The sequence below is a fragment of the Chaetodon auriga genome, chromosome 7, assembly GCF_051107435.1.
Source record: "Chaetodon auriga isolate fChaAug3 chromosome 7, fChaAug3.hap1, whole genome shotgun sequence".
In the NCBI taxonomy this organism is placed as follows: Eukaryota; Metazoa; Chordata; class Actinopteri; order Chaetodontiformes; family Chaetodontidae; genus Chaetodon; species Chaetodon auriga.
In genome coordinates, this window is record NC_135080.1 from 5,420,895 (window position 1) to 5,445,497 (window position 24,603).

At 42.1% G+C, this 24,603-nt stretch overlaps 1 protein-coding gene across 1 annotated transcript in view; it reads left to right on the plus strand.

Moving 5' to 3' along the window:
* The first annotated feature begins 796 nt into the window (after positions 1-796).
* LOC143323482 (protocadherin-16-like) overlaps positions 797-24,603 on the plus strand; it is a 78,535-nt gene continuing 54,728 nt past the window's right edge. Inside the window, exons 1-2 of the mRNA XM_076735349.1 lie at positions 797-1,219; positions 6,740-8,560. Coding sequence (XP_076591464.1) covers positions 6,761-8,560 — 1,800 coding nt within the window. The 5' untranslated portion in view covers positions 797-1,219; positions 6,740-6,760. The remainder of the gene's footprint in view (positions 1,220-6,739; positions 8,561-24,603) is intronic.

Below are 24,603 nucleotides of genomic sequence, written 5' to 3' on the forward strand. Positions count from 1 at the left end.
GTGATGGAGGCTGTGTGCCTTTAAAGAGTCACAAGATGTGAGGAAAAGTTAGGGGCACTGCCTTTTCTCTTGACTTACAGATGAAAAATACCCCCAGGAGATTTCCTGACTTCCAGCATCTGAAGGAAAACACTGTCTTTATGATCGCTTGGGATGCTTTGGTTGTGTTGAGGTTGTTTTTTCAAGGTAACGCATGGAGGTAGACCCTCACTATGGCATCTGAGAGCCTGAAAGTATAAGCAATTGAAAATGATAAATGTATGTTTTTGAAGATTTAGTTGAAAATTTTGATCATGATATGGCCCTGATATTCAGTGAAAGTTACAATGAACAGTGAAATTTGCCTTCAATCTCTTACTTATGTCAAAATCAGTCAGTATGTTGCTCTAATCTTTAGTGGTGTTATTCAAAAAGAACCTTATGGGGAATAATAGATATTTTAAATTGTGAATACTGCAACTGTTTTCCAAAATCTGATGCTTAACATTTCAGTGGTCCACCCCACCCACTTTAAACCCACAGAAACAAGTTGCCATATTGCAACTGCACAGCACACTTTTGGACAATATGTAAACTTTTCCAACTTGATTCCATTATTCCAGATTGTTTAGACATGTGTAGCAACTCTGTAAGAAGCCATGTGGATCACAGCAAGTTCTGCCGCTGATTTACACTTCCCTTTTGCATAGGATGGTGGCACCAAAGTTCAGCAGTAACCTGGCTCGCCTCTCTGCAGTTGGTGTGGCTCCTTGTGGCAGCCGCAGCAGCATGAGCACCAAAGACGCGAGGAGCTGGAGGTTGCACTCCGTCACGTGTTGAATAAATTAGATTTGGAGAGGGGCGTCCGCCGCTCGGCCCCACACTGTTTGGTTCCAGTCAGCGTGCTGCAGCAGTGTGCCTGCGCCCAGACAGACGGACAGCGGATGCCGATAGGTTGATATTCGAAGAGGACGCAAGGAAAGTTTTTTTTTTTTTTTTAAGAAAAAGTTGCAATTTTACTTTTAACAGAAACTGGAAAGAGCTAAACAGGAATTTTACGAAGAGACAAATTGCGCACAGCGGAGGGGAATCTACAGTCGCCGGCAAAGGACGCACGTTTTTCAAGTCCTGAAATGGATGTAACTTTCACTTCGGGCTTCGTAAGGGAATACTGAGAAGAATCTGGATATCTTTAAACTCGGCTTGGCTTTTCTGAAACACAGCAAGGCAGCAGATGAATGTGAGTAACCATCACAGCGTGCCGCAGATCCTCTCACTCGATAAGTAGACTGATGCCATGAAGTTGACCATCAGTGCAGTTTGTCCATAAGCGCACTTTTCCTCTCACTTTACGCATTATACTATACTGCCTGCAGTATAACCTACTCTCTAGAGTGAGAATATGTTAAACTCATACACGAATTAAGAGGTTGGCTACTTTTTTTTTGCAACCGGTTTTCAGCTCTTTCATGCTCAGACTTTATGCAGCGGTAATAGACATAGTGCATGTTGCAGCCTCGCTTGTTAACCTTTGAAAGACTCGCCTTTCAATGCAAAAAGTGCTCATAAAAGATAACGATTAGACTATATAATGATGTCCTCTCATCTTTGTATTAAATGTGACTGTAGTGTTTTTGTGAGGAGCACTGCACAGTCCACTCTTACCTCTGCTGCACATTTTGCAGAGAGCCATTTATTTGAACTGCATGTCATGTCGCACTCTTTTTAACCGCTCTGATAGACTCCTTTCCAGCTGCTTAACCTATGGAGTTATTTTGTTGTGCGCCCGGCGCTGAGCCTTTGTGCCTCCCACTTACTCCAGTTGAGCACATACCAAATGATTATCCACATGTCGGCACAGTTTTTGTGCTGGCAGACTTGTGTTCAATGACCGTAAGAAGGTGTTCTTTTCCCTCAATTAATGAATTAATTAAGTCTCCACTGGGTTCCATCACCGCGCACTTAGTTGTGAGAGTGATGGTTGCTATGGTGCAGTTGAGTAATTATGCAGCCTTTTTTTTTTTTTTTTGACTTTAGACACAACAAGGAGTTCAGGCTCCTCCTTTCGTTTTTTCCCCTCACAATCAGCATGAGGAGGACAGAATCCTTGGTTTTGCTTTAATTTGAGTGCCACCTCTACTGTTCTTAAATGAAAGGATGTTCAGTGACATTGTTTCTGGCAGTCTATGACTGAATACTTGATAGTTATAATAATAAGGCTAATTGACCAGACCATAACAGAATCCATACCACTAAGCTTTTTTTAAACTTTTCACCCATCCACCTATCTATCCATACATCTATCCATGCATTCATTTTAAAATCCATGCAATGATTCCCATCAGTTTCTCTGAGAGGTATACAAAAGATTATTCTAATGTGTGCCACTTTTAAAACTGGGTTGCGTTATAATGCATAACTCGCAGAGAAAACAAACAAACAAAAAAAGCAGCGGTGATGGATGAAACCAAAATGTGGACCTCCAAGGCTTTTATAACAATCCAGGGATTATGTCATCAACCCTCGGCACAGTGCATGAAGTAATCACTAGTCTCGTCTTTGTAGCTTGCATATGCTGTTGATGAAGCTGGAGTTCCAGACTCCTAAAAAGGAATAAAAAACACAAAATATGTTTCTCCCAGGATGGCCACACCAGCACCACCCAGAGAGTTACTTGCTGCCTTCTTGAAATGCCTGGCTGTAGTCACTGCGGTTTTACTCATCTCCTTGCAGTGGCGTCATCAGTAAAATAAGTCAACCGTACATCAATCATGGCCTTTGAAGGTGTAGTGCCAGAAATCGGTCACCTCTTATAACCAGATTCTGTCACCTAAAATTAATAATTGATGGTGAAAGCAGGGAACTTTTATGAACACCCTATTTTTAAAAAAAATCCTAATCAGTCCTGACCTCTTTAAAAACCTGTGTGACTGTTAACATATTATGTGAACTTTGACCTTCGTTGTATTGATGTTGTCCAAACACTGCCTGCACCCCTGCTACTGTAACTCGATGCACATGTGTTTTTAATGATGCAACCACTAGTACTGCCAAGGCAATATCAGATGGTGTCATCTTCAAAGACATAAGGTGTGTTTTTTTATCCTGAACATCTTACACAAACAGCTGAACTAACCCATGCTGCTCTTGCTGTGGGAAAGAGATCCTACTTTGTCAGGACCCTCAGAAACCCTCAGCTCATTGTGAAAAAGGAGCTGGTGTGTTTTCCCAATACCGTGCTTGTTATGGCCGAGGAACACATGTGTATCTGAGCCCTGTGATGGCTTTTCCTGGCCTTTTTACATGCACGGGAACTGACGTTTCAAAGACTAACGCAGGGCACAGAAACGCGGCACTTGTGAGAGGCAATAGTCTGGAAAACAATCAGAGCTTTTTAGTTTGCTTTGAGCTAAGCCTGTCATCCTCATGTCCAGTCAATCTGCAGTGTGGTTTCCATTATGGCTCCACTGAGCCTCAGGCAGCCTGGCATGTTCTCGAAGCGACAGAAGTTTTCTTAGAGTTAAGTGGAATCATGGCAAGGAATTAGAAGCTCATTTTACGAGTCTGTCACTGTAGTTGTCCCTCTTGGCCTGATGGTGGTGAAAATGGTTTGGTTGTGTTAATTAAAGTGGCGCAGCTGAAGTGCTGTATTTGGGATCACGTCTTTGATGAACTGGGATACATTTTAACCAGTATTTGGGTTGTATCCCTGAAGATCTGATACTCTGTTAGATCAAGAAAGAACCAAATTTAATTCACAGGCATCTCAAAAATTGTGTGTGATTTTAGTTTATGATGTTAGTTTAAGATAAGTATATGACAATTATTCAAGATCCCTAAGATACTTCTTCTCAGATGACACGATATGACTTGGCCAGTTTGATGTCTGCCAAATCCACTGTATTAATTATGATGTTTAACAGTGTCTTAACTCTACATGGTTAAAAATAATTCCATGTCATGAGGGGTTTGGCATTCTTCTACACTATGTAATGTAGGTATTGGCTCATGGAGGGTGAAAGCAGTGTTTGCTCAGATGTATTGTCTGTTCTAAGTTTTGCCAAACCAAAGGTCTGGATGTCTTGATCTTGTAGTGAAAGAAACACAAATAGTACTTCACAGAAAATTGAAAAACGAAAAATAAATAAGCAAATGTATTTTCAGCTATGATGAAAAATGAATATTTGACATGTTTGGCTAAACATGATCTAGACCACAGTGGAGAGGTAGAATTGCAGCCCCGATGTTCACAACATTCACTGCTGCCAGGGATTCTGATGCTGATTCCAGTCATGCTAGCAAAGTGCCCAGAATGATATCCACTGTATTCAAACAGAGGTTTCGCTCTGCATGTAAATCCCAGAAATCTTGGATTTTGGTCGGTTGAATTGGTTCAGAGGATTCAAAAGAAAGTGGGTCAATACTACAGTTACTAACAATGAAAAGTACATGATGTGTCACACACACATGCTATATTTTAGAAAAAATAACCACAGTGAAGCTTTTGTGCAAACATTTTAGTCTTTGCTGGGGGTGCATGGGGGTTAATCCTCCAGCAGTTACATCATCTTATTGAAACTCTTCACTAAGGTTCAACTACCAGCAAGAGGAACTCACCATGATCAAGGACAGTGATGTAAGGAAAACATCTGAATCCAAGCCACAATGGGACTGGCTTACTAAATGCAACAGCTTTCAACCATCAGCAGCTATTCTGAACACTTTTTTTCCAGATTGTTTTCCCTGAAGCTCTACACACAAATAGGCTGTTACCTTTTATATCCTGACTGCTAACTGGCCTCTAACTTTCAGACATGAAAGTCTCAAAGATGTGGGCTTGGGTGGCCGGATGGGTGACTGTATTTGCTATACATTTGGTGAACGTGTTAAAGTGCAGAAATTTCTTTTAAACTTAATACAGAATCTTTTAAAACCATATGTCGTTTTTAACCTGGTATTGTGCAATTAGCCTTGCTGACTGTGTCTGTTATATCCATTCAGGCTCTGCAGAGGTCCTCCACTGTAGCTCAACCAGAGAATGCATTATTTCAGTTGTGGCATTTGGACAAAGATTCTGGCCTTGAAAAGCTATCCTTTGTGCTTTGGAGAAAGCTTTGTAAAATGCATCCCCAGTGTTGCAGTAAAGTAAATCAATACTGAGGCTTTAAAGTTCAAGTGCTGTCAAGATTTTCAGGCTGTCATAGATGTGCTTATGTTTTGGCCAAGAACAGTTCTCAGAAAGCAACCCAAAGTATTGTATGTAATGTTGAGTGTGTAGTGTTTACCATTATGATACTGTTACTTGCAATTATTATGATCTCTGTGATTAATATAAATTTGGAATGAATGTAGCAGATTGATCCAGAATTTGTTTATATTCCTAAACTATTAACTAATCTTGAACTAGTAACACAGAAGTGATTTTCATTTCATGTTTCAACCAGGAATTCGCACTCCTCACAATTCAAACCAATTTATGATGTTAAAGTTACCATCTTCAGTGTTGCGGGCTCCGTATCACGGCAGACTGAAATTAGCCCCGGAATCTGTGCTCATGGCCAGTTTCCAGCAGCCCTCAATTACAATGCTGCAAAGCCAGAAAAGAGGGGAGAGGTAGACTGCATGGAGCCCTTCAACTCTGCTGTACTGCTCTGTCACTCAAACACACTGTCACCACCATGGCTGAGACAGATCTCCATACTGTGTTCAGGGATGCATAAGAGGCATTTAGTACACACACACACAGATGTTTTGTGAATGTTTCCTTGCAGATATCAGTTAAACCACTGGGGGGAGCCTTGAAGAGCTCTCACTAAACGCACAATTCCTCAAAATGTAATACAGTTTAATGTGCATCTGTATATATTTCCTCCAAATTAAAACTAAATTTACTTTGCAGGCACGTCAAAGTTGTTAAAAATTCAATGACTTTAGACACAACTACAGACAATTGGAAGCTGCTGTCTTTATTTAATGAAACCGACACAATAATTTTTTTGTGCCAGACAGATGGTGACAGTTTTGTTGAAGAACTTCCACATCGATCCAAAGTGTCTCTCAGTCTCAGTTACAGATCCTCAGCTGTTGTGTGGGTCCATTGTCAGGCTGTGCCTATTGTCTATGCAAGGACTTCTAACACCATTGCTCCTTTAAATGATCAATTTTTGGAGGTTTTCTGCCATGATTTCACACTCACACTCTGAATTCTCATAAGTATTGAAAGACTGGGGAGGGTTAAGTATTTTAAATGGTTCTTGGGCAAGTCTTTCAAAACTGCTCAGCCAATGGAGGCTAAATGTGGTAGCACACTTAAATATTAAGTCCAGGACCTCACCTCCCAAACTTACATGAGAGGGTGCTGCTACACACTGGGTCAGACACGCTGGGTAGCAATTCCTGCACCTTTTTAATTAGAGTTGAATAGCCACAGCCAAAGACCTTCTCTATATGGTAGTATGCTGTGGCCTGTGGTTTTGATGTTTCTTTAGCAAAGGAAAATTTCTGGAATGTAGGAGGAACAAGGTGTTGACTTAGTAAGTGAAATAAGAAGTGTAGGAAAATGTTATGTGCAGAGTCTATTGTATGTGCTGCGGTTGGGAACGGAGCCCATAAAACATATGGGAAAGTGTTTAAAGCATATACGTATTTCTCTTAAACTAACTTACTCTGTATTTTGACGCAGAAATAATACAAATTTTCTGAGTTTCTGCTGTTGTCAGGTTTTGATATTGCTCAGCTTTTCCTCTTTGTGTGTCTCCAGGTTTAAAAAGAAGGAGCCAAAATGAAGACAGCTGCCAAGGGTTTTGGGAAGTCTATAATGGACCCTTTGCACCGTGAGGGTTGGTGGAACAGAAGAATAGTACTAATGGTGTATGTGGCCTTGGAGCTTGTAACAGTTCATTCACCCATGGTCCTGGGGACCCTTGAGCTACAGTTAGATGAGGAACAGCCAGCAGGCACAATTGTAGGTGACATCAGTGCAGGACTTCCTCCTGGCATCACAGCATCCCTGTACTTCATCTCAGACCACGAGGGCACAGGTGTGGGTAGTGATTTGGACATAGATGAGAGCACAGGCATTATTAAAACTGCTAAAGTTCTGGACAGGGAACTTAGGGATAGATACAACTTCATTGCAGTCACCATGACAGGTGTGACCGTAGAGGTGACTATCAAGGTGAATGACATAAATGACCATGCCCCAATGTTCCCAAGAAAACGAGCCACATTTAAAATCCCTGAGCAGACAGCCATCGGCACCAGGTTTCTTCTTGAGCCAGCGATTGATGCTGATAAAGGCCAATTCACAACACAGGGTTACCTTATCAAGGATGGAAATGTTGGCCAGGCATTCACCTTGGAGACCAGGAGGGGAAGCAGTGAAGTTCTCTATCTGGACTTGGTGGTCAATGCCGTTCTAGACAGAGAGAAACGATCCACCTATACTTTATCTCTTGAGGCCTTTGATGGTGGTTCCCCTAAAAGGACAGATCAGATGACATTAGATATTACTGTACAAGACATTAATGACAACGCTCCTGTTTTCAACCAGAGCCGCTACCATGCCATAATATCTGAGAACCTCCAGCCAGGAAGCAACATCCTGCAGGTGTTTGCCACAGACGTTGATGAAGGAGATAATGGGATGGTGCTGTATGAAATCAACAGGAGACAAAGCGACCTGGACCGCTACTTTGTCATTGACTCTCGCACCGGCATCATCACACTCAACAAGCCACTGGACTTTGAGATGCGGAGAGTCCACGAGCTGGTGGTCCAGGCACAAGATAACGCAACCCAGCCAGAGGTGACCAACGCCTTCGTCACCATCCACGTCAGAGACTACAACGACAACCAGCCCACCATGACCATCATCTTTCTCAGTGAGGATGGATCTCCCAGAATCTCAGAAGGTGCACAGCCAGGCCAGTATGTAGCCAGGATCTCAGTCACTGACCCAGACTATGGAGAGTACGCCAACGTCAATGTGTCGCTAGAAGGAGGAGATGGAAAATTTGCCTTGACCACTAAAGATAGCATCATCTATTTGATCTGTGTCGACAAGATTCTTGACCGGGAGGAGAGAGATACCTACGAGCTGAGGGTGATGGCGACAGACTCCGGCACGCCTCCTCTCAGGGCCGAGTCCTCCTTCGTCATCCAGGTGACTGACATCAATGACAACCCTCCTCTGTTTGACCAGCCGGTGTATAGGCAGGTCATTCCTGAAGTGGTGTTTCCTGGAAGCTTTGTGTTACAGGTGACAGCAAGAGACAAAGACCAGGGGCCGAATGGGGACATTAACTATAGCATCCTGCAAGATCAAGGTGCTTACTTCAACTGGTTCAGTATAGACTCTGTTACGGGGATTATCACCACTCTCTCACAGCTGGATTATGAAAAGAACCCCAATCCCAGTATAACGGTGATGGCCACAGATGGAGGGAGACCACCCCTGTCCTCTACTGCTGTGGTAAACATTGTGCTTCAGGATATAAATGACAACGAGCCTGTTTTTGAGAGAAACTACTACAATGCGTCCATCAAGGAAAACACAGCTCCAGGAACTTGCATTCTTGAGGTAGGACATTTTGTTAAAAAAGTTTCGAATTGATTGATTTTGTTAACACACTTCCCCACTTAAACACTGAGCTCATGTAAGGGTCTGAACTCAACTTGGGGGCAATTTTGAAGAGCAGACCAAATGGAAATTTATTTGATAAATAGGAGAGAAATTTGTCAGACTTTGCTGACTCCTTTCATTCCTCTATGAAGAGTTATTTTTTAATGTTAAAGCTGTTTAAGTTGGACTGCCTTAGTGAGGATTTACCTGCAGTTTTAGGCCAAGATGATCTCCTCTTTGGCTGTCCTCCCTTTCACCTCTCAAAAGGTTTCCAGGGTAACAGAGGCAGTGTAAAGTCCTCTGTCAGGCCAGGCACAAAGGGGGGTTTTCACATATTCACAGGCAGAGACAAATTCAGGGCTTTATCCAAAGAAATAGATGTCACTTCACTCTCAAAAGGCACCTTAATTAGGCTAGTTGAGCGTGAGAAAAAATGGCTATAGACGACAAGAAGAATTAAAGTTTAGACAAATTACAGCACCCCCAGTGACTGCGGTCCTGATTCATTAAAACATACCTTTTTGTCAGATTGTTTTTGGCCATCTTGTTTAAAACACAGCCCATCAATTGCTTTTATCATTCAAGTAATTTCTCAAGTATGGACAAATTCTGTTCCACAAGAATCTGCTGTAGTATTGCATGGATCAAGGATTTGGATACAGAGTGCAGTCCAGACAGAGGACCCAGCAGACGGGATCTTGGCCCAGGGTTTGGCCTTGGGAGAGGGAGGGGTGAGGGGAGACGCAGGCCTTACCGCGACTTCTGGCTTGACTGCAGAAATAGAAGCTGCAAGAGCTTCTTGTGGGAGGTCCCCTAATTATAAATCACAGGGACCACAAGGATGAGGAGAAAGGAGAAGGTACTGAAACTGATTATGGAATTTTGAAGCAAAACCAGAGAATAATTAAAAAATGTATGTTTTGGAGAACCAGAAAGCCCTACGATCACTTTTTCCAATGTGGGCTGAAGTTCATGTTCTATGAAAATATCTGAAAACTCAGATTTTGTTTTCTTTCAAACTAGAGATGGTCAAAGTTTTGCCCCCCCCCCTCACTGCCTCCAAAAGCATTACTACCTGCTCTCTAACAACTCTCAGAGTATGACATGTTTGATCAGGGCCTTGCAGGGTCCAAGTATGAAGTAGTTCTTTAAAGCCACTGCTCTCTGGCCTCTCTTGAGCCTGCCTGGATGCTGCAGACGTGTGTTTGGCAGGGCATGTGAGAACAGACTGCTCTTACTCAGGGTGCCAGCTCTACATCCAAACATCTCAGCAAGACATCTGATGACTGCTTTTTTTTCTCTGCAGATGAAATTCCCAATGTCCTCTTTTTCCGTACACATTGCTCTCCAAAAACCATTACAATAAGGATATTGTGATCATTAATTCAGATGTTTGAAGTGGCTTGATTTTTTTTCCTCTGCAGGTCACCAGCACAGCAGTTGATGATTATTCTAATTTGGTCTGGCTCCACAGTGCTGCGCCTGTAATATTTTGTCACTTTATGCTATACGTCAATTGGTTTATGGATGACTTCAGAATTAGATATGTGGGGGAAAAAAGATAACTAAAAATAAGGACTTAAGCCTATTTACAGCAATCAGTCTTGTAATTTCATATGCAAGATCTACTGCAAAGAAAATAGGTCATCCTTGGGAGTGGAAATGAAATACGACATGAAAAACAACATTTAAAAAAAACCACAAGCTATGTGGTGAATGATGTTCTCTTGAACTATTTTATATCTCCATTCTACACTGTGCATTATAAGCATGCATTCACTCATGATTGTTGCACTGTACTCTGCCACTGTGCATTTTATTATAAATGTCTGAAGTGTTTGAATAATCGGAACGTTAACAAGATGAAACAACAATTACTTCAAGGTCATTTAATTAGGTCATTAAGAAAAGAGGCTTTTGATTCCTGACTTGATGAAGAGTAATATAGGATGTCATGGGAGATAATGAGGCACATCAGCCAGCCTTAATATCTCCAAATTCGGTAAGCGAAGCCTGGTTGGCTTTGACAGTTATTTCCCATTAATTCTCCTATGTGTTATTTTCTGAAGTAATGAAGCTTTCCAGTCAGTGTCAGAATCTCGCATTGGGGAATCATTTACACCTCATACTGTTGTGGCTTTTGGTTGGTTTGGAGTGTATTTCTGCAAGAATTTCCCCTCTGTGTTTTTGGGGGGTCATTCTGGCTCTGATAGAAAGGCGAGGGGGGGTCTTCAGGCAGATGAGGAGGAAATGAGCCCTGACAAGTGCTGGCTTGAATGGCGGAGGTGACATGAGCAGGGGGGCTTCCTCGTCTGTCCGTTGGTCTGTCCCTCTCCAAATTCTTATCTGATCTCACTTCATATGTCATTAGCTGGGTGTGAGAATAGGCCAAACTTAATTTTTAAACCCGCCTCCACCATGTTCATGATAGAATGGGCTGCTTGTCATTGCTGGAGCCTCCTTGGCAACATGAGACAACCACTGATTGCTGTGAGAGGAACATTTTGCCTTTTTTTTTTTTTTCTTGGTGCCTTTTTTTCAGTTGCTTTGCTGCCCAAAGTGCTTCCTGTCTCAGTGATGTCTTGGCAACTTTTTGACTGAACACATCACTTCCCTTGAAAAAAAAACAAAAAAAAAAAACATCAGTGACATTGTGTAGGATTGCTGATGCTTTGGGTAGGATTTCTTGTGTGCAACAAAAATATGAGCCTGCTCGATAACTACAGATTGCTTGTCTTTTAAAGCAGCGTATCGTAACACTCAACTCATTCATTATTTCACTGAATTCTTTCAAGGCAGACTAGTTGAAAGAGGTACCTCAATGAAGTGGCACTCTGAATCTTTTCTCCATTCCTGCCAACATAAAAGCAAGTCTGTGGGGAAAAGGAATACTCATAATTGCCCTGGAGAAAAAGTATGAATGATTGAAAGAATGTCTTTCTTTCACACGAGTCCCTGACAGTTTCTTTTTGTACTCTTGTGACCACCCATTGGTGACCACCTGGCAGGTGCCAATAACACTTATTCCAGTACCTTGAGTCATGTCGTCCTTGAGCTGTATTACCTGATGAAAAATTTAGCTACTGTGGTGGTCAAGGTAATTATTGTTTCAGGCGCATTTATAATGCTCTCTGCAGTACAGTCAGGATAATGATCTGCAGTTCACCGTTTAATTGCATGAGATGCTTTTGTTCTAGCTTGCTCAGGGGACTTTGGTAAGCCTGTATTATTGAAGTACATCTTGCTTTTCATAATCTCTGCCTTTATTCTCTGTCTGTGTGCGCAGGAATACCTACATTCCTTGTAGAATAGACTTGTATTAAGACTAATATGTAAAAAGTTACTGTCTGACTATAAAATGATAAAGTTGGCAAGTGCGAGTGGCATGTGGGGTTTTTGAGAAATTAGTTTGTTGTCATCTGGTTTATTTAAACAATAAGCTCCATTTTAAAAATGTCAGCATTTATGTCTTCTAGCTCCCTGCTCCTCCACAAAAACATCATGTCTCTTAGTGTTTTAGCTGCTAGCCTTAAATGCTGACCTCATTTGCCAGTGGAGAGCATAAAAATAGTTCATTTTGACTTTCACTCAAACTAAAGTTCTGCAGAACTGCCATGTAAAATGCAATGAATTGGTGACTGAGAGAGACACCTGACTTGCTCAATCACTCACTTTACATTGCCACATTTTCTATCTGTATTAAACTTTGCTAACTTCATAAGTAAAACTTTTTCAGAGTATCCAAGTGAGACTAACTAAGGAGATACGTTAAATTACCAGTTTCAGAGCTCAGACTAGTATTTTGGTACGTAAACCATGCAATCAATTCTTACCAGACATTTTTCTGGAGATGGTTTATGTCAAATGAAACATTCACTTGTCTGTTTTAATACCAGACTGGCCTGTCTCCCTGTGAGATTGGTTCTGCTTGAGGCGAGCTGACTGTTTCTTTTTCCTCCAGCTAACTACCAAGTTTCGCTGTGGCTCTGCGGTATAACAGTATTTTCAGGGAATGGTAAAATTGCCGGAAACTGGATGTGCTACTTAATGTGTTTGCAAATGTAATACTTCCTTGAACACTTACTCCTGGGCCTAGCAGGGGCACTGAAGCGAACATAAACACTGATGTACATCTGGATAGAGTGTGGGTGTTCAGGTCAAAGTTGCTGTGCTTGAGACAGCTGACCACATTTTATTGTGCTCAGACGTCCATCAGCAAATCCACCGCTTCTCTCTTTCCAACAACACAGGAAGAGGAGAAAGTTGTGGTTAAACTTTTAATGTTATATGGTTGAATACAGAAGCTGGGAGGAAGTACTGTTCATTAGTGAAAAAGCAATCCTGTGGGTGTTTGAACACTAACATGTGAAACAGAATAGAAAGGCCATTGCATTTGTTTTATTTAGAGCTTTCGTACTTGAGGTATTTCTCGATTATATATAGAATTCATCGTTTAATTGTCAAGTATATAAAATGTGAGAACTAATGTGACATAAATTGTTTTTAAATTGCTTTATTTACGGTACAAAACCCCAAAATTGTAAATTTAAATTATATAAAATAGAGAAAAGCAGCAACTTCTTATTTCTCAGAAGCTGAAACCAGGGAATGTTTGGCATTTGATAAATAACTTAAAGGATGTATCAGTTATCAGAAATTACTGTCAGTGGGTTAATCAAATTGCTTCAGCAGTGGTTTGTTCATGTCAGATAGCTGTGGAATAGTAATGAAATTGTTACCCAAATGTTTTAGACAGTTTATGCTGTTTCTGAAGCTGTCCAAGCTTTTGAAATATATAAGATTGTTGCAGTGACAGGTGCAACCACCAGCCAGTGAGATTTTGAAAAACATGCAATTAGAATTCTTTGTTGGTTGCTGGCTGTTATGCGGGTGCCGTGTGATAAAGTAAGCAGTATTTCCGTATTTCCAATGCTTCAGCATGACTGTAAAGGGTCAACGCAGGCTGTGATGCAGCCACGCAGAGTGTTGGTTCTGAAGCAAAAGCTGTGAGAGATAAAAGTCGGCTGGAGGGGTTTCCTGCCCACATCTGGCAAGGAAGGAAGATGGGCTTATATGGCTCTCTCATGGGACATTTCATTAGTGCAGTCTGTCTGCCAGACTGTCTGCTGCAGGTGAGGCAGACCTCTCAGCACTGTTTCCAAGTTTCTATGAAAGGGTGTGAGTGTAGTGAAAGGAGACAGAGACGTGGAGAAAGAAAACAGTGCAGAGTCTCCAGAGGGACAGGCAGCCTCTGGCAGCTGTGACAAAACTCCGACTCAGCAGCTGGATCCAGCTGTTGATCCCTCCTCTAACATCTATCGTCTGACTCTGAGGGGTGGGATCTCCTTCGCTCTTCCTGTGTCTTGGTATCTGTTTGTCTCTCTTTACTCTTTCACCTCGGCTATCCAGACTTTCTTATCTCTTCCCACGTCCATTTCCCACACTATTGTGTCCCCTCCGTGATCCAATTTCACCTCTTCACTTCCCCTTGTTTCCCTCTGGAGTGGTGACATGTGGATCGGAGCAGGTGAGAGCAGCACATCTTCCTGCTCGTGGATGCTCAGGCCTCCCTAGAGTGATGTGAACATGCTGCCTTGTGGGTCCCATTGAGACCAGGCCGAGGCTTATCCAATTTGATGATGCAAGAAAGAAATGGGTGTAAATTACCAGCAGAGTGAAGTCAGACTGCAGATGTGTGTGCCTTCACAGTCGCGTTGTCGCAGTGTTGGTTCAGGCTCAAGAGGAGCAGTTTTGCTTGACCTTTGTAAATAGAGACAATTATTCACTTTGCCTCCCTCCTCCTTTGAGACGACTGAATGGGAAGGGGGAGTAGACTGAGAGGCTTGCTGTGATGAGGGCTGCCAGGCCTTCTGTTCTCACAGCCCGTGGTCCCCCTGCACATGTGCAAGGCAGTTGGCACTTCTAAACAAGCTGGGCATCAGGAAGCATCATCTGCTCATGATATTCATTCAGTTCCAAAGCAAATCTGTGCTAAATCATCCATCCAGTCCCCTGCTGTCCATAAGAAGCCACCAGACTGGAAAGCAGACGCTGAGTGACAGCTTGCCAGGTAACAAAAATCAGTAACCAGGAAACTAGATCCAAACAAACAGCAACAAATAACTTTTGGTGTGATGATGAAGTGCAGGTATTGTAATGGTACACACTGGCCAGCGTGTTGTATTTTACATTCATGACAAAACTGCCTCTTTCTAGAAAAGCATGCGCTATATATACACAGCCCTAAAATATCTTAACCACTGAGCAAATTGTCTCCATATCCAGAACTTGACTGTTACAAAGAATGCATCGCTTTTGTCTGCCAGCAACCTCAGCCCCCTCTTTTGCTCCAGCCTTGCTGCTGCACTGACTGCCAGTTGAAATAACGATTGAGAAGAATGTTACTGAGCCCAACAAGCTCATGGAAACAGTGGAGCAATCAGTTACAGAGCGTGTGGTCAGATCATCCTATTTCTGCTCCCAATTAGATCAGTTTCGGTTTACGACGAGGTCTGATTAGGGCTGTGAAGGTGGCTGAGCGTAGGCAGTCTGCCTCAGCTCCCCGTGTGAGACATAGGTGATAGGAGGTAGTGTTTCAGGAAAGAAGTAGTAAAAATGGGGAAACATGCAAAATACAGGCCAGAGGTAAGAATTCCAAAGCCAAGGCTATCTCTCTGTGTGGTCAGGACTATGTGGGACCGACACTGACACAGTTAGAGCAGGATGTTTTGCAGATGCAGTAATGACACTATGAAAGCTCTCAGCTCTAATTAGTGCTTAGGGCTGCTATTGAACCTAAATGCTTTTTTGGTACTGACTGAAAGTTGACAAGGCACAGTGTACTGAAAAACGCTTGCTCAGATTTGTATTCCCCTTCATGTATTCTTACATCAGTTTTTAGATTTCTATTGTTATTTTGGCATTTTTAGGCTGCATTTTATTTAACCAAAGCTCTTGCATGGCTGCTTGTTTTATGACAGAATTTAGCATTTGAAGTTTGGTACTTTTCTCAATCAAGAAGTTATATTCTTACATTAAAAATCATACTTTTTCAAATGATACACAGCCCCAAAAGCTCGGAAATGATGCGTTGAGTAAATAATTAGGTTACATTTATCAATTTTTATAACCGCTTAATCATTTAACAAGTAAAAAAAGCCAAACATTTTCTGGTACTTGTACCTGGCTCAGTACTAGTGAGTAAGTAGTTTTTCAAGCCTTCTAAGACAGCAAGATAGCAAGAGAGAGAGAATGGAGAATGAGGTTTGTGGGGTGAGACGCTCCACTTTTACATTGTGGTTACCCAACGTTGTCTGTCTTGACTTCAGACAGAGAGGCACCCAGGCCTGCTCCAACCAGACTGCCAGTCTGGGTGCACTGATGCTCCATGGTGGTCCTCCCTCACACTGTTGGTTGCATATCTTGAAGCGTTCGCCACATCTCCCAGAAACGCCTGTTGCGTTGTAAGGGAGGACATCTGTTATGCCTTATCTATTCTAAGGTAATGCATTCACCCTGCAGATTAGTTCAAATAAGGAGACAACTGCTTAGCTTAATGCTGAGTGCTAGGAGGTGATTAAAAGATCGAGCTGGGGGAACTAATTACCACAGGGTTGTGTGCCTCATCAATAAGGCTAATTTGGTCTGGTGCTGTAGAGTTTATGTTGATAGTGGTGTGCTGCTTCTTTTAACCAGCGTGTTGAAAGGCCAAATCTTTGTTTAGATTATTGTGTATAGCCTGGTGCTGTGAGGAGCCTGGAGGCAGAGCAGGGAGCAGTGGGACTCTCTGTTGTAATTAGGCAGAGCTGGTATGCAGGAGTGCAGGACCCAAGATGTGTGATGTGGCATCAGAAAAGGCGAACAAAAAGCCAGTGACTGTAGGGTGTGTGTGTGTGCGTGTCTTGATGCAGACAGGGTTTTAGGATGGAAGAACTTCTCTAATCAGTTCCCTGGGTTCCTCCCAGATCGTTTCATAAATGCATCTTGTGAGATCCAAAGCATCAACACAGGAGACTCAAGAGCAGGGAAATTTATGAAGCAGATATTACTTTGGCTGTCCAAGGCCAAACTAAAATGATGCACATCAGTGCTCTGCACCACCTTTCCATTTCAGAGTAGGTTGAAGGCTGGACATGCATCTGTTCCAGTCGGGGCAGAACTGTATTGAGTTGCAGCACCTTGGAAAGTGAAGAGTACTGAGCAAACATTTTGTGTTTTTGCTCTGAGTGGCCTGTGTGCACTGTACAGAGGCTCTCTTTGAGGCTTTCAATCAAGGCTGATCACCCTCAGAGGAAGTATGAAAAAACACTTTATGTTTAAGTTCCCAGAAAAAGTGTGTATTGTCTGCAGTGTCCTCGGCAAAGTCAACCCACCACTCAAATCGATGCAGACAGGGAGCCGGTCAGTGCAGTAGCCGGGATAATGGAGAAACAAGTTGTTGATGCTTTCAACAAGCCAATTCATCATCGGCAAGGCATCCAGACATCTGGTTTCAGAAGCCGTCTCCAAAACCTGGCTGTGTCTTTATTGAGGATCCCTGGAAATGATACTTAATATATTTCATCAGATCTTTGATGGAACTACAAAAGCATCATATCCCAGGTGCATTTCTGTCATGTGCTATAGAATACTGTATCACCTCTTGTGGAACCATCTGCCCTTCTTTACAATAAAGTAATCTTTTCAGTCACCTGCTCTCTCAGTGCAGCTCTGGCAACGCTTTCAGTTTTTCTGGGGGGGGGGGGGGGGGGGGGGTTTGAGCACAGCCTTACTCTTATGTGGTGGGTAGTGCTCTCATGTAATCTCACTGAGGAGGCCTGTGGGGGTGTGCAGATGTGAATGATCTAGGTTTGCAGATCTGTGCAGCTCTTTGGTGTGATGCCTGGATAGCTACAGATTCACCTGCTGCCAATTTTTACTATTAACAACTTATTGCTTACAGGGCCTGATTAGCTCAGACAGATAATATTAATATTAATGGAGGAATTTTCCTTTTGCATGTGAAGTCACAGCATGCTGGAATAACACAAGTTTATTCAAGGATGTGACTTGGACTGGGTAGTTGGACTTTTTAACTCTTTAGTAAAAGTCAGCGAATGGCTGCTTGAGTGTTTTGTTTCCTTCCTGCTTCCCACTCACAGCTTTCAAGTACAACCAACTGCTGGTAGCTGAGCAGCACCTAGACACCTAGGTTTTGAGGCAGAGGAGAGAAATGTTCCAGTCAAATTTTCATTAGCATTTTCCCAGTCCACTGGTACTGAGAACTGTCACACTTTCAATCATGGGCCTGCTGATCTAATGTCTTCATGATCAAAGTCTCCTGACAGATTTGCCAGCACTGTGAATAGGCTACAGGACGCAGGCAGTTTCATCATCACAAGTTTAACAAAAGCTTTGATTAAAAATAAATGCTGTTTTCAACCCAGGGGAAGCCATTGAGTGATGTTTAAAGTTGATTTTGACAACATCTGAAAGGTTCCCTGGGCTCCATCCAGTGGGTGTGTGGTCTCCAAAGCAAACAGAATGTTTGATAAGATGGTTGCGTTCTAGAGTCTCTTACTTATTGTGCTACAGGATAGATAATACCCTCATGCAGAAACATTCATTTCATGGTCATGTAAAACTTTTTCGGATGGTACATTGTAATTCCAGTGTATCTCTAAAATGGAAACCTCAGCGCTGCGAGCGTCCTGTGATGTTCATGGTAGTTCTCTCTGCTGCTTTAGAAATGTCACTCATCAGTGCGCCTGAAAGAAATGAAAATGTCTGACAGGAAATTTGACTTTAAACATCCTAACTCTAGCCACATGGAGGCACAAAGCATTTCATTTATACCACTATAATTTGAGTGTTTGAGTTTTAGTTCAAGAAGTTAAATGCACTGTCACAATGCTTTGGCGGCCACCTTTTTAGTGTGTAGTAATATATTGAGTACATCGTGACTGTGCAGGGGAAAGATGAGAAAATAATTAGGCTCCTTTTCTGCCTTTAAATCTCAGCCTGTTTCAGTCAGCGCTCTTCCCCTGTCACCATTCCCGTCATCGCCGCTACTGCACCATTTTTTATTTATGGGCCTTCGCTTCCTTGTTTTTCTACCTCAAGCATACTAATTCTACACTCTAATAGGCTTAGTGGTATCCATGCAATTTTTATTCTCTTATAAATATGAAGTCATCTTTGAAATATCGCCCCCTCCATGTGAAATGAACTGCACAGAAGTATTCTGCTCATATAACCTTTCTACCTTTACAAGAGGCAACATTTTTTCCTTTAAGATAAAAAACTAAATGTTTCAGAGGGTAGTCAGTAGAAGTTTTCTGCAGACTCCTTCTGTTCTGCTTGTGTATTTCTGAAAGGAGGGCTTTCTTTGAGAGACTCTTCGAGCCTCTCTCCCTCCTGCAGTTCTGTACATGAATTGTAAACAGGCTGTTTAAGTGTGAAGTCACCCTATGCCCTGTTGCTTCCGCTCTTTATTCATCACACTAACACACATACACATAGAAGTATGGTGAATGTTTTTGCGAAGGAGCTGGGGGAAGGGCACTACTGCTGTGTGGGACTGAGCCAAGCTCTGACTCGCACTGCAGAAAGTAATTTCTGCAGGAGAGATACAGCAGAGAAGTTGTTCAGAAAAGAAAAAAAAACAAGTGAGGCCAGTTTTAAGTGTAATTTTTGACTAGTTATCCACAATATAAAGCTCAACAATTTGATAACATTTCAAAAGTCACCATTTTGGCCTGTCTCTAGAAATTTCTCTAATGACCTTCAGCTATTCATTATGTGTAAAGTTTTGACATTTTAAAATTGAGAGTCAAGAAAATAATAGGAGTGACGATGCTGAATGAAAAATCTGAGCAGAAGCAAGGACAGTACTCTGACCTGTGCTCTATTGAAGAGGCTGAAGGAAGAAAAGTGGAAAATGATTGAAACAAATGGGGAATGCAGATGGAGGAAGAGTGAGAAAGAAAGCAGATGCTGAGAGGGAGAAGGAGACGATTTACCTCATGCAGTGTGCGTGCAAAAGTGGCGTGTAGATGAAGCTCAAGTGGTGGTTTGTTGCCATGGCAATATTGGGAAACAAGGGAGGGGTAAACAAGAAACCCCATCGATTTCACGGGCAAATCATCATCTGAAGTGCCTGTTTTTCCGTTGTAATTGCGGTGGAGTATTTACGTGCTAGGACAGTCCCTAAATGAATGGTGCAGAGGTGAACACATGAAACCTTGAACACTCAGCTGCTCCACAGCTCTTCAACTTTCTGTTTTTTCAAGGGACCAGACTGTTAAGAGTTAAGCTGTCCTTCTTTTCAGAGTTCATCACTGTTTCTTTTTGGACTGTCTCGCTGTCTTGGCTATCACACGACATTATCAACACATCCTAGAGGTCTGGGGAACATGTAGCAGGGTCTGAGGATGTTTGTTTGGAGATAGAAACATCACGATCACTTGGCTGGAGAAGGTACATTTGTCCTGGTGTATAAACACAGAGTATAAACTGAGCTATCCGATGAATCTATATTGTATATCAACTGAGGTTTTCATTTGGAGGGGGAATCAGGGGGGTAGCAGAGGGCTGAATATGTTTATTCAACATGTTCGCCCTCCTCAACCCCCCCACCCTTGCATGTTGTTAGTGGCTGGGCCTCTGCATCTGTCATAGAGGACAGACATGGGGGGAGAGTTCACAAGAGTTCCCAAACTCCAGCTCTGCTCAGACGTCTTTGTGCATGCTTTTTGTCTCGCTGCAGGGACTTCCCTTCACCCTGTCCCTCCCAGCTCTCCTGGGTTCTGATAACAGATGGTGGGCATCCTAATGAAGTGCCAGCATGATTAGACTGAGTTCACCCTTCTTTTTCCACTTGGAAGGGAAGCGATATCAGTCTAAAAAACACTTCCCTTCAGAAACAGACTCATCCCACTGGACTGTGCCGGACTGTTGCTTACGTTCGGCCTTTATCTCCCACAGTTGAGCCATGTGAAGAAACAAACTCAAACCTGTTATCTCTTGAGTGGACAAAGCCTATGTGGGCACACTGGACAACAACATAAACACTCTATGAGCTTTCAGCTTTCAGTGCACTGATCAGAGGCTGTCTGAGGAAAGCGGATGTGTTTTCCTGAGATCCAAAACGGAGAAATCTGCCTTTCTGATTAGTGGAGACACTATAGTTTCACCCTGTTAGTCAAAATTGAATTCTGGTGTAAGGTCTGTTTATTGACAAGAAATTATCACAGCATGACAGGAAGTGATGAATTAAAACTTATTGGGCAAATACAAATGTTCTGAAAGTTCAGCAGGTACAATGCTGCAAACTCCAGTGATGCTGCAAACTGTTAACCAAGAGCAGTTCAATGATGTCACACTGCTGACATAAAGTAAAAAGTAATCATTTCTACTATTTGGCAAAATAACGGTCAACATTTCTTTGCGGCTTTAAGGTTTTTCCTGGCTTGTAGCTGAAGCAACTAGATAGTATCTGTGAAATGTTACAGCAAAACTATTTCCCCCTCCATTAGACATACAGTTGGACTTACAAAACTGAATAAAATCTGTGTGATGCATTTAAACATGACTGTAAAATATCTAGAAACTTTGTGTTTTGTAAGGGGATGAGAGAGATAAATTGTGCAACAGTTTGCGTGCCAGTGTGTTCTTTTCCCAGTCTGGGAAGGTGGGACAAAGCTGCAGGATTTGGCCCGTGTTTGTGCAGTAGGAGAAGGGTGCATCAAGATGAGGCCAAAGCACACAGCTGAAAAGATTTTTGGCCTGGACATACAAGAGACAATGCTTCAATCACAACAGATCCATACTTAGGGAACTGTGGGATCTGAAAGCAATCCATGGTTTAATTGACCTAATTCTTCTGTGTGTGCTTACGATTGAGCTGAAGTCATAAAATTGGCCTGCTAATCATATTATATGACAGGACAAGTACTTAAAGATGGGAGCTTAGTGAAGGAAATTGGGTTATGTTAATGCAAGGCACCCCTACACGCTTAAGCAGTATTATAGAGAGAAAACAACTAAACAAACAAAATTTAGTGTGATGGCAAGTAGGGGCAGATAGGCTAACTAAGTGTGAGTGAGCAGAATTGTCATTCACCCAATGCAACAGCTCATTCAGTTTTAGTGGCTGTTTTTTAAGTAGTGGGAGACTTGGGCCAATGGGGGGACTCCTGCAAGATTTTTCACTGTCCACATCCTGGTTTGGCTTGTGTTCTGTCTGAAGGGAAATGAGGAATGCTGTCCTTTAGGTCACAGGCCATGATTATGGGAATAAGTGTATGAAGAAAGAAGTACTTACAAAAATGGTCCCTGTGGATATTTTGTGTAGCTGTGGCAAACTACACAGTTGGCATTGTGACTTCCAGCCCTTTGTAGACCATTTTAAGCACTTAGGTCATTTGTTATTTTTTAGAGAGCCTCCTCTCATCTGTAGGAGCAGTGCTACCATTTGGAGCACTAGTGCTTTGTTGAAATTGCCACTTTTGAAATGCTCAGCTGATTTATTATAAACCATATTTAAGTGGTTCAGTCTTTTGCTTAAAGTGAGTGAGTTCATTTCTCATAATCGCTTTGTGTGTTTGCGGAATAGAGCAATTTAAATGACCTTACCAGTATGTTTTCAATCAAATGTTTACTTCTTAACTACAGATCTTGCACATTTGTAACAATTTTGGTGACCATTTTCGAATGGCTGTTCAGAAATGTTCAAATTGGGACAAGGCAGCATCTTAGTCCACAACTCAATTGTATGGTTTATCTGATATTGATATACTGATCTACTCAGTTATACTTAGATTAAATGAAAAAATGCCATTGAGCTTGTGTTGTACTTTTTCAATAAGATATGGTTAAGGACTTAGGCTTTGCTAACCCATAGGGAACATAGGGCTGAGGCTCTCCCACCACCTGCCCAGGTAAGTATAGGGTGAGCTAAACGGAGAGTAACCATCAACATCAAACAGCATAATAGAAGATCCTTACCCATCTTCCTTCACCTTAACAGTGGTCAGCCCTTCCCTGCTAAATGACTCAAACCTGTTTTCACTCTCCCTGATTGAGCAGCTGATCATCCCAACTTCCCAGCAGAACAACAACAAAACAGTGTCACGCACAAAAGGGCAAAACCCTTTCAGCAAACTGCAATGCTGTGAAACAACAGTAAAAGAAGCAACTCAAACACGTGTGTGTTTTCACGCAGCCTCAACACAACTCTCGTGACACACTTAAGCTTCATTGTACTTTTCACCTCAGACCATGATTACATTTCTTATTCTCTTTTTGGAAATAATGATACTGTTGGCATTCATCCTGGCAGGTCATTTTTGACCCGTGTCAACAACCTTTTTTTCTACATTGCAAGACAGAGAAAATGAATATACTGACTTGTTATAACAAAAACAAAATAATGAATGTTGTTCTTTTCTTAAACATATATTACAAAGAAACATTAAGCTATGTATCTAACAGTATTGAACATAAGGGTAATTTTTTACCCATATTGTGTGTTTTAAGGTTTAGAACATGCATCGGGGTGAAAAGTCCAGTTGTCCTTGGGGTCTTCTTTCTCCGCTGGAGACTCGCTGCTGATGAGTCATAACGTTTTGTGATTTTGTAGGAGGAGAGTTTCTCTTTCATGAGCTCTCCTAACTGGCAAACAACTACAGTACTTTTGATACGACCTCTCCTTTATTGGTGCAGCTCTTAGTGCTTCGCCTTCTGTGAAGTTCATTACTGGTTTACAGTATATAATAAGCCTTATTAATTCGATCCCAGTGGTACTCACTCCTCTGCTCAAAGGGGTGAGTGCATGATTTGGTGTGGTCTCCCCGAGGCTTGGGTGGTATGGTGAAAGGGATTAATGGTGTGACGTCAGAGTGCTCTGACTGGAAAGAGTGGCATGATATGCTCACATAGCAGTGTTCACGCTGGACAGTAGGTTAGTTTCCAATCCCTGCTTAAGCTTGGGAATCTTCAGATGTGGGCACTGAAGGAAGCCAGTGGAAATGAACACCGTGGCAGTGGTGTGCTCTGTGGATGAGAGAGAGGAAATTGCTTGCTCATACAGCACCAAACTAATTCAGGGTTTTCAAATCCTTTCCAGGCTCACCAAAGAAGAGTTTATTATATAACTCACTACCTTTGTTTTCTATTTCTTTGCTCATTAGATATACAAAAACAAAGAACAGAGGCGAAACAGTGTTTCTCTAAAGCGGAGTGTCAGACAGGATTGATGGATCAACCATTTCCCCATATCCATGCTATTCTGCAAGGTAAATTATTCAAATGAATTCAAGTCAGCCAAGACAGCTCATAGAATACTTTGTGTGAAACGCCTTTTTTGAGATACAGAGCGCATTTAGCTATGGTTGTTAGCAGAGTGATGGGTGATGCTGAGAGGAAAGGAGATCGGTTCTAAATAAATCAAATAATTCTTTTATCTCGTGCCAAGGACCTTCTGACTCTTGACTTTGCCTTTTGTTTCAAAAAACTTTGCCTGAAGTGCTAAAGAAATATAAATAGTTCTACACCTGTAGTCCTATTTAAGACCTTCTGTTCATTTTTCACCCTCATGCTACTTACTGTAGTTTCTGTTTGTTCTCGCTCCGTCCTAACCAAGGTTTTATTTACAAATGCATCAGTATCCTTGTTGCAATGTTTTTTTTTAACCTAGGCTGCTAATGTGAAGCGAGGGTCTCTTTAGAAGACCAGTCTAGACCCCTCCTCACTCTGTGCGCTTACTGTTGCCAGGCTGTGAAAAAATGCCGGAGGAGTTGCCACAATGTGCTTGTATAGAATGGCTTATGGCACAAACACGGCACTGTCTGTGTCTGTAGGGACTGTTGATGTGGGACAGCTGCTTTATGATGGTAAACTCCTTTCCTGAAAGCTGAGGACCCCCTGCTAACTCGCCAGCATAACCACATTGTACGTGAATTGACTCAACATGTTGGATTAGCTGGTTAAATACAGTGATCCTTTCCCTCAAAAGTACAATC